This window comes from Pteronotus mesoamericanus, unplaced genomic scaffold, assembly GCF_021234165.1.
Source record: "Pteronotus mesoamericanus isolate MK-2021 breed Mesoamerican mustached bat unplaced genomic scaffold, CSHL_Meso_final contig_657, whole genome shotgun sequence".
In the NCBI taxonomy this organism is placed as follows: Eukaryota; Metazoa; Chordata; class Mammalia; order Chiroptera; family Mormoopidae; genus Pteronotus; species Pteronotus mesoamericanus.
In genome coordinates, this window is record NW_026555229.1 from 21,232,688 (window position 1) to 21,245,159 (window position 12,472).

A 12,472-nucleotide genomic window follows, 5' to 3' on the forward strand; every position below is an offset into this window, starting at 1 on the left:
GAACAGTGGTGATGGCGGAGTGGCCGGAGAGTCCCTTCAACAAGGTCCAGTGTCAAGGGCGGAGCGGACAGCGGGAGCTCAGAGCCGGCACGTGGCTCAGATGCTCCCAGGGTCGCAAGCCCCTGGGAAGCGGCCTCGGCCGCTCTTGTCCACCCCAGCACAGCGGCTGCCAGGAGCAGCACATTCACAGTGACCACGGGGCTCTGCTCCGCCGCTCGGAAGCGGTGAGCCTTGATGGGCCCCCCCATCTCAGGGATAAAAGGACCACGCCCCTCCCAGAAGGCTCAATGAGGCGGTGCTTGTGTGCAGAAAGGGTTTGGAAACCACAGCCAGTTATAAACAGTTGGGGGAAAAAAACAAAACACGAGAGAATCACGCTGTGAGGGGACCACACGGGACAGTGCGAGGTCAAATAGTTGCGCGAGGATGAATCAGCAGGAACTGGAGCCGGAGGGAAAAGGCGTCGTAGGCGGGTTGACGGGATCCAGGCCCCTGCCCAACAAGAACGTCCACATGCTGATCTCGGAACATATAAACATGCAAGGTTACAAGCAAAGGGGATGGAGGTTGCAGACGCAGTTGAGGCTGCTTGAGATGAGGAGGGGATGCTGGGTTGTCCGGGTGGACCCAATGGAATCACAGGGTCCTTGTAAGTGCAGAAGGGAGGAGGAAGGGCTCCACCTGCCATTTTCGGCTTTGAAGACAGAGGGCACGCAGCCGCCTCAAGGAGCCGGAAGAGGCAAGGGCGTGGATTCTCTAGAAGGCATGCAGCCCTGCCCCCACCTGGATTTGAACCCCATGAGACTCCGAACGTCCAGGATGGTAAGAGAATAAATGTGTGTCACCTAAGTGGCTATGTTTATATGTTGTCAGAGCAGCCCAGGGTCACAAATGCCAAGGATGAAACAGATGCTCCCCACTTGTGCACAGTGGAGGGGAAGGGGGCTGCAGGCAGGGTGCCTGCTTGAGAAAACGCCTGGAGTTGACAAGTGCACAGTGCGCAGAATGTACAAGGAGCTCGCCTTCTTGGAGCAGGACCTTGACCATCACAAGGGCCAAGGTTGTGGTGGCCCCTGAGCCTCAGGGAGGGAGGCTGGGCACAATGCACCAGACCCAGAAGAGCCACTAAGGGTTAGACGTGGGGGGAGCCATGTAACAGCCCAGAAGGCATGTACGTGCTGGAGTCAAGAAGCACCGGCAAGGAGGAGGGGGACGGGACAGAGGCCGCCACGGGCCCGTGCCTGCGGGGCTCGGCAGAGCCCTCCTGCCCTTTCCAGACACAGCACGGGCAAGTGGCTGACTGGGGTCCAGGTATCAGCAGCATCCTTTACACTAAGGAGTCCTCAGAGAAGACACCTATCCTGGCCCTCAGGGCTGTCTCTGGGAGGTGAAGGTTCTGCAGCAACGCCTTTCCTGCGGGGAGAATTCGGGGAAGTAACCCGTGCTAAATGCCGTGGGCCGCGCCTGACGCCAGCTCAGCGAGCCACCGCGCGTCTGTGACCAGAGCAGCCATGCAATCAGAAGAACCCCTCCCCGCGCCGGTACCTGGATGTTGAGTCGCCCTCGATGCGCCCCCAGGCCGTAGCGCTTCACTGTGGACGCGTGGAGCTGGAAGTCTGTGATCTTTAAGGTTTCCAGGCCAAGAGGTGGGCAATCTGGAAAGGAAAATGCTCGTTACAAACAAGGACAGATGTTGAAAGAAACGAGTTCCAGTTTTCTAAATCTGGCCACGCGCTTTCCCGTTTTTCCCCAGAACTGTCGCTCATCATTGTAGCCCCACACGCTGGCATGCCCAGTGTTTCCGGACAGAGACTGTCGACTCATCTGTCAACATCATGCCAGTTTTCTGCTCTGGGCGTTTATGCTCTAATATCCCTTCTCTCTGTTGTTGTCCATGCTACTGTCTGAGGCTGTTTCCAATTAAGGGCCCTTCCACAGTGTGACTCAGCCAGGAGCAGTGTTGGTTAGAAATTTCAGAGCAACCCTGTGGTTGAGCTCTGCAAACGGATCAGAACTTAACTGATTTTGCTTCGGCAGTTTTGGCCTGTGCATTGTGCATGCTAATGCGCAAAGCAAGAGACAGAGAAAACAAAAAATCGTCTTCTGTTCTTGGCAAAACTGGTAGCTTTGAGGAGGGCTATTAAACACAGTGCGGTCCCAGCTTCCCTGGAATGAGATGTCAGCACTGGGTCAGGCCCTCGGCCATCATCCCAGGTCAGCCCATGGTCCCTACAAATAAGAGATTTACCAGCAGCCCCAGGGCCAGAGTCCAGGCCTCCTGACTCCTGGGCAGCTGTTCTCACCGCGAACCCTGCCCTGGGGCTAGAAAATCTCCAAGTGATACTCTCTCCTTCCCATCCCACCCTGGAGGAAGAAAACAAAACCTCACAGGAGAAGTGGACAGACTATTTCTATGAGAAGTATTAGAAAGTCCCAAAGGTAACAAAGGCCACTGCCGTCACGCAGCGGGCAAGGCTGTGTCAGCTGCCACATCAGACAAACGTCCACTCTTGTTCACTCTTGAGATCATGTGACAGCCAGAAAAGCCACGGCCTGCGTCCACAGCACGGCTGACAGTGGACGTCTTTGGAGGGAAGCTCGGATACACACACACACACACACATGCTCACACTCAGCCTGCTTGCAAATGTAGTCCTAATAAGGAAGCTCTTCCTTATCAGAGGACACCATCTTTAGAGCGGTTTGGACGCCTTCGCCATCATCCATGCTATTCACAAAGACCCTAGAGAAGGCTTTGCACTGACAAAATGAATACCCTTGACGGGCAAAGGTGAAGCCATGATGCCCCGGGTTGGGAGGCCCCCTTAGGTGTGAGAGCCAGCAACAGTTCACTTGAAGAGGAATCGCCATCATCGAAGGGATGGCGGGAGTCTCACAGCGGGACCAAACGGGGACACGGAACAGCTGGAGGACGGGGCCAAGAGGGCCCTCGTGCCCCGGGCAGCAGGCGCTCCAAACCATGTGTTCCCAGAGGGGAGGGGGAACCCACAGCATCACACCTCTCGGGCGTCTCCACTCAACTTCACCTCGCCCCTCCCAGGGGGGGCCTGACTCCATCACACGTCTGCCTGCTGGGAAGCGGGTGCTCTGAGTGTGGACTTTAGTGTTGGGACACAACTAACACAGGCAGGGGACAGGCTGCCTGTCCAGCACTGCAGGGAGATTCTGGCCAAGCGCAGCCTCCGGGTAGCGCAGGTGCAGGCGGTGGGTTCCTCCAGCCACTTCCCCTCCCTCTGCACCCACCATCTCCGCTTCCTCTCTGCCCACACCTTTCTTGAATTCTGCAATCTGTGCTCTGGCTTCGGTCTGGAAGCCGGGTGGCTCTCCTCGCTTGGTGGCCCCTTTGGACTCCTGGGCCTCTTCCTGGTGTCCCTGCAGTCTGCTCCCTCCCCTCCCCCGACCCCCGTGGCTTCCGTAACACAAAATGTTCCTGTTTCTCGTCTTTCTTCTTCCTTGTTTGAGCACTCTCTCAGAGTTCTCCCCCTCATTCCCCTTTAACAAGCCACAGTGGGCACCCCTGGCCCCATCGACGAGACAGGCACAGTGTCCCCTAAACTAGCAGGAATCAAATCACACATGGGCTGTCTAACTCAGAACCCCTCTTCCGAGCGTATTTGAACACCCACGATCTCATGACCTGCCATACGTCAAACCTGATTGTCAGCAGAAGCTCTGGTGGCTCCCGCGGATGAAGCAGACGCCCAAGTCATCTTCCCCGGCTCAGTGTGGAAGCAGCTCTCCAAGGCTATGGCGGTGACTCCCGCCTCCTCGGCGACCGGTCCCCCACAGGCAGTTGGTCGAAGCCCCAGCAGGGGTCTGAGACTCGGCACTAGCCGTCCTCACGCAGGAGGCCGATCTGTATTCCACCAGATCCCTCCTCTCTCCTTTTCCCTTGAGAGCTTCCACGCCTTTCCTTCTGCCCAACGTCTGTTGCACACTGACTTTCACTCCATCCCGTGACCGATGCCATTTCGTGCCACAGTGCCCCCTGCATCCCCACCTAAGTCAGGGCGCCATGTATCCTACAAAGCTCCGGTAAAACTACCTGCTACACCAGCTGCGAGTTACCTGCCTTCCCCAAATCACATTTGAACACATTTTGTAATTAACAAAAAGTGTAAGAATAAAGGGTCTAAGCGCAAACTCTGCGCCACATCTCTTCACGCAGAGATGCCCGAGGCAAAAATCCTGCACCAATCCTGACAGGTTGCTAGGCCCCCCAGAATGATCGAGCTGAGAGTCTGGAAGAGGAATCCCACAGTTAGAAAAATAAAGGATTTCCCTACACAGGCGGACAGGCAAATGATGGGTAGGGCAAGTGTCTTTTGATTTAAAGATTCTAAATGAATCCAAAACACAGAGTCCTGAAATGTTCTCCATATTAGATACTTGGCTCTGAGGAATTTCGCTCTATTTTGCCCTGATTCACTTTTCTCCTTTTTTTCCTGCCCCAGGAACATCCCCCACAAGATTTTCAGGCGTCTGCTCAACATCCAAATTGAGCCGCTCCTCCCCCTCGGGCTCACCAGGAAAACGGAACAACTCCACATTGGAAAGAAAGTTTTGGAGGATGATTGAGAAAATGCTGGAAAGCCACCAGGTCCTGGTCCCTTAGGCCAACTCTCAAGGCCACTTCCCGGTCCCTGAGGTGACATCTGCACAACTCCAGTCACTCAGCTGCACCCTGCACTTTGGACACAGCAGAGACTGCAGCTAACAAGCTCGGCGTTAGGATTCCTTTCGTTTTCAATTCTCACAGAAACATCCTGCCTCTTCCAAGGGGCTGCCACCTTCCAGCAACGAGGGCTTGTTTTCCACCCTTTAGAAACTTGACTGAGGAAGACGGGGTGCTGCCTCAATGCTCAAGCACATGGAGGAGAAATAAGTGTGTTTGAGTTTAATGTCAATATCCGCCATCAGAAGGTAACCAAGACAGATCCAAGCGTGACCCTGGTTGGAAGTGCAACATGTTTGTATGAGAAGCAAGGTTATAGCGTCAACGGAGGCGCTGATTACTAGGTTTAGGGCCCCTGAAGGCAACGGGGAACTCATCCTGGCTCCGGCCCCTCCTCTGTGTTCTGAGTCCCCAGCCAGGCTGCTCTGTTGAGGCCGCTCTGGCGGAAACTCAATGAGGACTCAGCTCCAGCCCAACCTGTTCGAACAGCAGCGCCCAGGTGCCTCTCAGGAGGGCTGGACAAAAGCACATCAACCCTTTAATCGGCAAATCAAGGTTTTGTTGTCTCTGAGAGGAAAAAGACTCTCATCTTGATGCGCACCTGGGTGAGGAGAACATGAAAAGAGTGTGAAAAAAACACTCCGGGAAGATAAGACTTAGAGATTGGAGATGAGCCCTAACGTGCAGGCAAGAGAGTGACGGTCGTCCAAGACGACTCTGCTTTTCTCTAAAAGGCAGGACGCCCTGTGCTGAGCCGGTGCCGTTTCCCAGGCCCGGGCCTCCGCCTGCACCCACTTCCGCCACACGCATGCGCACGCACACAGTACTCCATCTGTCCCCTGCTAACGTTCTCAGCAGTGCGGCCACCTTACAAAATGGATATTAGCACAATGGCACCTATTTATTGGTCCTCCATGTCCTCGTCACCATAAATGACCTATGCGCATGCCCGCTCTTCAGTAAGTCAGAGCGTCCGCTGCCTTGAGTATCACGGAGGTCTTGACCATGCAGGGCAAAGGAAGAATACAGCGTTCAAACTGGAATTCTATATCTGGGGCTCCGGTCCTAGCACCCCTCCCCAATACGCCTGATCTGTCGGGGAGGGGGGAAGCTGTTACAAGAGTCAAGTCATTACAAGGATTTTAAAAGGATGGTAATCCGGGGAGCAACAGGGCTAACGTGCAAGCAGCCGCCCTGAGCCAGACCCTCAGAAACGATGTTGATCTTCATAACGACCACGAGAGACCACTGTACCCAGAACGACCTAAGACTCGAGGAGGCTCACACAGAGTCACACCACTACTAGGTGTCTGAGCTGGAATCTGAAAATCGAGCGTGACATAAAATCCCAGGCGCCATCTTCACGCCACGGCTGTTTGACGTGAAGACTCAGGTGTGTAAGGCAAACACGGGTTGCATGGGGGGCGCAGGGAAAGGCCCCAGAGAAAGGAAGGGCCAGCGGGCCCAAGGCAGCGGAGAGCCAAGGCCAGCGGGCCCGCCGGGAGCTCCATGGGAAGCGGAGCAAGGAATGCTTCAAGGCTTCCAGGGCCCTGTGGGGGACCAGTTCTCACCATCCTCAGCCTTAGTTTTCATGGCCGCCTCTAAGTGGAATAGCTCTGACTCACGGCATTCTTTCCTTCACCTTCCTGAACTTGACATTCCCTTTGATCAATGACAGCGTGGGGGCAGCTTCCTGGTGCGCTGGGGAATGTGTGTCCAGTGGCTCTGTGCCGGCCTCAGAAGACACTGGCTCCCCAGAGGGGCGCCTCGCTCGGGGTCTTGGGAAAGGAGCTAAACTCAGCCTTATCTAATCGCCCTGAGAAAGCTCCTTCACACCCCCAACCAAGAAGACCCTTCAGATGTCACGCGCACCCTGGGCCTCTTCCGAGCAGCAGCTCCCACCCTCTCCAACATCGGAATGTCCTGGGGAACTTAAAAAACGACAGCCAGACCCCTCCCCACGGGCTCTGATTGACAGGACTGCAGGCAAAGCTCCCAGGGGAGGCTTCTGCGGCCCTCAGAAGCGGGCGGCGCCCATCTCTTCCTGCTGGTCAGTGGCCACCTCGTTTGAAAAGCCGCCCAAGAGTCCTCCCCCCACACGCCTCCCTCTCATCCTACCCGGCCCAGCCTAAAAAACATACCGGCCACACTGCCCCTGTCACAGGGCCGCAACGGTTCTATCACCATTGAATTCCCCAAGCTCAACCAACATTCCCTGATGAGTTACTGAACTTGTATCACAAGCCAATGTACCTGATAATCACTATGTCTGCATCACCATGGAAAATTAATTGTTCTTACATATCATGGGGGACCCCCAAAAACCCAGAATTATCTTCTAGAGGGTGGGCCCCTTGTAGTCCAGGCTTCCCCTGCTGGGTGAGTGTTCTAGGAACCCATCTGTACCCATGTGCCAGCTGGTGGTGTTGTGAGAGGCTGTGTTCAGCTTCAGTGAATTTTTATTTTTTTGAAGACTTTCAATGTGTTTGCCCATTTCATGAAAGGGGATTTACAAGTGCACCTGCCTCCCCTGTGCTGGGTGTTCAGCAGTTATTGACCAAAAACAGCAGGACCCCTGTGCTCCACCCGCCCAATTCACCTGATCTTGCCCTGAGCAAATTTATTCTGTCTCCCCAGATGAAAAAAGTCCTCAAAGGGAAAAGTTTTGCTGATACGGAAGAGGTGAAACAAAAAACAGCAGAAGCATGAAAAGGCATCAAAATCAGTAAATTCAAAACCTGTTTTGAACAGTGGAAAAAAATGTCTCGATAGGTGTATTGCATCCAATGGAGAGAACTTTGAAGGTGACTGAAATGTAAACGTGTAAGAATACACAATTTTTAATAAATTCCAGGGTTTTGGGGGGTCCCCCCTCGTACTGCTTATAAAGCCCCTCAAGAGGGAAGTATTGGTTTGAAATAGCATTTCTCCAACCTCAGCCGCTTGCTTATGATTTGCATGAAGTTTTCCTTGCCCCTGTAACACCTGCACTATTTATCAGTTGATAAAGAGCGCCCAGGCGAAGGGCGCTATGAAGCTCGGTCAATGGTCCCTCAGTAAGCTAACGGCTACCCCTTGCTGAGCATTTATTATGTAACGGCCACCATTGTAAGTGCTTTGTTTGAGGCCCCTTAGTTAATATATATCCCAATCCTATGAGCACCTCCAATTATTACCTCTATATTATATTTGAGAAAATTGAACAATAAAGAGGTTAAATCATATGCCTAAGTTCACACAGCTAGTAAGGGGTGGGCTGGGCGTTGACCTCAACTCAGTTTGACTCCCGGGCTCTCAACTACACAATCCAGCAACATATAAACCGAGCTCCCTTATCCTTCAAATATAAAGAGCTCTTATAAATCAACATATGCACACACCAGCACACCTACACACAAAGAGAAAAGATGGGAGGGACAGGCTCCAAAAAGCTGACGGCAGTTGTCTCTGGAAGACGAGACTGTGGATTTGTTTTATCTTCTCCTTTGTGTTTTTCTACGTCTTCCGAATATCGTACAAGGTGCATTCACTACTTTCATAGTCAGGATGTTTAATAAGCCAGGGAAAAAATCTACTTCAGAACAACTTCCACCTCAATAGGTTAAATTTCTTTCTTTCTTTCTTTCTTCTTTTCTTTTTTAAATTTTTGGGTATGATGTGGCAACTTGGATTTCCTGCTAAACCCACCCCAGGGCCCGCCACGTGGAATGACAGCCTCGTGACCGGAGCACTGGGAAGACGGACAGAAGGCAGTCCGGGTGTCACCAGGACAAAACCCAGGAGCAAGGGAAACACGCACGCTGGCCTTCGTCGTGATGACTCAGAGGAGCTGCAGCCTTGGGGCTCCTCCCCTGCAAGTGCAGCCCTGTGACCCTGGTGACCCGAGCCTTCCTGGGGACAACTGGGTGACAGGAATGAACAGCGCCTTTTAGAGCCACCCAGGGCACTGCTGAGCCCCTCAGAGCTCTGTCCCCCGACCCCTTGTCTGGAAGGCATTTCTACGCCGGCAAGTGGACTGTGGCCATGGTCTCGGACCGGCGCCTGCGGCCAGGCTGGCCACGCGGCCCACCTGGTTTTAATAATCACTCAGCGGAGTCTCCTGCAAGCAGCCATGAACCCAGGGCCCAAAACAAACCTCTCCAAATTGTAACAGGAGGCTAGGAGAGCCTTACAAGGCACAGGTTTCATTTTAGAGACTGAGAACAGCAAGGTCGGGGAGCCCCTGGACAGGTGCCCCTCCCCCGGTTCTGTCCAAGAAGGCGCGCCTCTGCCCCTGCCCTGCCCTTGCCTCCCCTCACTTCCAAAGAAGTCTGACATACAGATGTGGTCATTTATCACCGCGTCGGCCAGGGCAGCCAAGGTCACATCGGCCGCGCTCCCTCCGAATCCGGAGTTTACACCAGGACCCTCGACAGCTGTGCCAGATGTCTGAGGGAGGGCCAGGGCTGAGCCCGGAGCACATGTGGCTGTGCGGCACAGGGCTTGGATGAGGAGCCTGCAGCCTCACACACACACACACACACACACACATGAAGCAGGCCAGCCCCCAAGCGGGGTACCCTGCTGAGGCCTCCCCCAGTCCCAGCACAAGGCAGGAGAACTGAGGGGCCCTCACTCACCACGGGTATGGCTCCGGGAAAACCATCGACTTCCATGATGGCCGGAAGTCAGGCTTTCTCCCCACAGACCGCAGACCATGGCATGTGGAGGCTGGCCCCGCTGTCTAGTCACGCTGGACCCCCTCGGATATGCATGGGCACTGGGTCTGTACCCCAGAAGACTGGCCCTGGCACAGAGCAGAGGTTCAGGAGAAACGTTTGCCATTCTTGTCAAGCACTGCTCCCAATGCTGGGCAGATTCTGGGATGGATCAGGCACAGGCCCTGCTCCTGTCTCCCAGAACAGAACAGCCATGCCTAGGAAGCACTGTGATGTGAGACAGGAGAAGGTGCAGACCACAAGGAAGAGGTACCTGAAGGAGAAAGAGTGGCGATCAGGGCAGGCTTCCTGGAGGCAGCGTGTGCAGAACCCCGAAGTTCTGAGGCAGCAGGTCACAAGCCACAGAGCGTGTGAGGGCCAGATCCAGGCCACCATCTGTGTTTGTATGACTCAATGATTTAAGAACAGTTCTTGTAATCGTTTAATGGTTGCAGTTTAAATAGTTACTTAAATACCTACTTAATATCCTTGATTTTGCTTCTTGGCCAAGAAAGCATACAGGATCTGGCACAAATAATGCCCCCTTTTCATCACAAAATCTTTTATTACAAAATCGTTAAGCATGTAATTCTGTTACATAACAATATCACACTCAAGCACACCCTAGGACATTTTAGGTGAAATGTTCAAGTTAAAACTAGAAACCATTACACCCATATCATTACCCTACCAACCACACTCAAGCAGGCCTTCCTTCTGCCAGGCCCTGTATACTATTTATGGCCTGACCCTTTAAAAATGTCTGCCAACTCCTATAACTAATGCACAAAAAAAATCCCAACATAGCACATAAAAATCATGGCCAATGCTTGCTGAAGGCTCACTGTATACTGCGTGCTACGCTCCACAGACATCACTTAATCTTCGCAATAGCCCTGTGGGGGTTACAGCCCCTCTTGCTTCTCGGCTGAGAAGGCAGCCGAGCCATGGAGAGGCAGCAGCTTCCCAGGGCCTCGGAGCCTCGGAGGGCAGATCCTGAGCCATGGCTCTTCCCTGCATCGCCCGCTTAGATGCCTGTCGGGTTTCCTGTGGAAGAAACACGTGAGCCATGTCTTCTGCACAGGACACGTGAGAAACAAGCCTGTGTGTGGCTGGGAAGAAAAAGGGAGGCAGAGGCCTGAGAGGCATCAAGTCGCAGCGGGCTCCGAATGCCAAGGCGGGTACCACTGTGCAATCAAGGCACAGCCGACGACACAGGCACGTGGCCATTTCCGTGCAACGCTGTTTATGGCAGCAAAATACGGAGAACAACCTAAATGCCCATCGCTAGGTGATAAGATAAACTCTAGAACATGCCTTTAATAGAACGCTAGGCAACCTTTTTAAAAAATGAGGATCTTCTTTATCTTCGTTGTATTAGTCAGCTATTGCTGTGTAAACAAGCAAGCACATGCTCTTAGTGGCATACAATAAGCCAGTATTTCTTAGGTGTCTACAGACCAGCTGGGCTCAGCTGGTGACCCCAGGCCCAGGTCGGGGCATATCTGCTCCACTCATTCCTCAGCCTCCTTGGCCCAGGGGCCCAGTACACACATTCTTTTTATAAAAAGAGCAGAGGCACAAGAAGCTAATGAAACAAGACAAGCCTCTTACGCCCGTGGCTCAAAGGGCACCTTGTCACTCCACCTTGTCTTAATCTAATGGCCTTCACAAGGGACATGGACGAGCACAAAGTCAAAGGTCTCTCCCCTTTTGTGGAGGGAACTGAGAAGCTGCACAGCAAAGGGTGTGAACACAGGGAGAGGTGAAGGCCTAGGCCAATAATTCAACCAAGTGCACATCCTATTACGGAACGATACCCAAGCTGCGTTAACATCTTGGTTACTTGCCACAGCTGGCACCGCCCCTTAGTCATAAAGACAGCCAGGGATGCAGCCTCCGCAGCAAAGCGGAAGTCCCCCAGGGGTGAAGTCCACATCTGACACAAGCCCTCTGAGGCCATCCACTCACAGAGCCCAGCACGGTTAATATCTGTGCCACCCACCACCTTGAAAATGGAGCAAATGACATCTGCTCCACCTGCCACCTTGGACACATGCAGGAGACATCTGCTCTACCTGCCATCTTGCACACATGCTGGTGGCGTCTGCTCCACCTGCCAGTTTGGACACATGCAGGGGACATCTGCTCCACCTGCCACCTTGCACACAATGTAGGTGACATCGGTTCCACCCGCAACCCCACCCCCTTCATCCTGCTGCATCTCCAGCAGGACCGCTAGGCAGACCTAGCAGGTGCTGAGAAGGAAGGCAGGTTCCGGAGAGGGCCCCGCTGCGCGCCTTGGCCCCGCGCTGCCCAGCACCACCCCACAGGCACCCGCCCGGCCCACGCCTGTGATCCTAACCGCCCTGCCGCTGGCCCCCGTGGACAACACCTCCAGAGCCACCATCTCTCTTCCTTTCGCATTTGCACACCAGGGACCTCCACAGCGTCCCTTCCCTCCAGGGTTGTCCTCAATTCTGGCTGATCAGAAGAGCCATGTAAAGAAGTTTGACAGGCCAAAGTCACTTCCAGGGCACTCAATGGGTCAGAGCCATAACGGCCACTTTTGAGACCAGTGATCCCAGCCCATTCAGCCAGAGCTCAGAGGTCAAGGTCAGGGAAACAATCCTGAGTGGGCCAGTGTGGGAGTGGGGAGAGTACTTGTGGCAGAACAGGAGGCAAGTTCAGACTTTTCCGCACTTGCTCCCACGTGTGGAAAAATGGGCCTTGAAAAATCTTTCTAAAAATGCCCCCCAGAACTTCAACAACTTTTAATTCTGGTAATGACAAACTATAAGGTACTTCAAACCAATCCTCCTGCTGAAGCCACTTAAAAGGATTTGGACAAAATATTTTTCAGGTATGTTTAAATGCACTCAAGAATTAACAAGAGAAGGAAGAACGCTCGGGCCCAATCTGATGGCAGCGAGAACCCAGAAAATGCTCCCGAAGCTGCTTTCACATTTGCGATCCTGAGGAACAGCTGGTGTGTTATCAGCCTGCGGGACCAGGGGACAGAGAGCCGCGCCCCAGGCCCACCCACGGGGAGGAGCCCTATGAGCACCCATGGAGAGGC

General features: G+C 53.7%; 1 protein-coding gene across 1 annotated transcript in view; it reads right to left on the reverse strand.

The window, feature by feature from the left end:
* CPXM2 (carboxypeptidase X, M14 family member 2) overlaps nt 1–12,472 on the reverse strand; it is an 83,934-nt gene that overhangs the window by 59,455 nt on the left and 12,007 nt on the right. Inside the window, exon 3 of the mRNA XM_054581783.1 lies at nt 1,546–1,655. Coding sequence (XP_054437758.1) covers nt 1,546–1,655 — 110 coding nt within the window. The remainder of the gene's footprint in view (nt 1–1,545; nt 1,656–12,472) is intronic.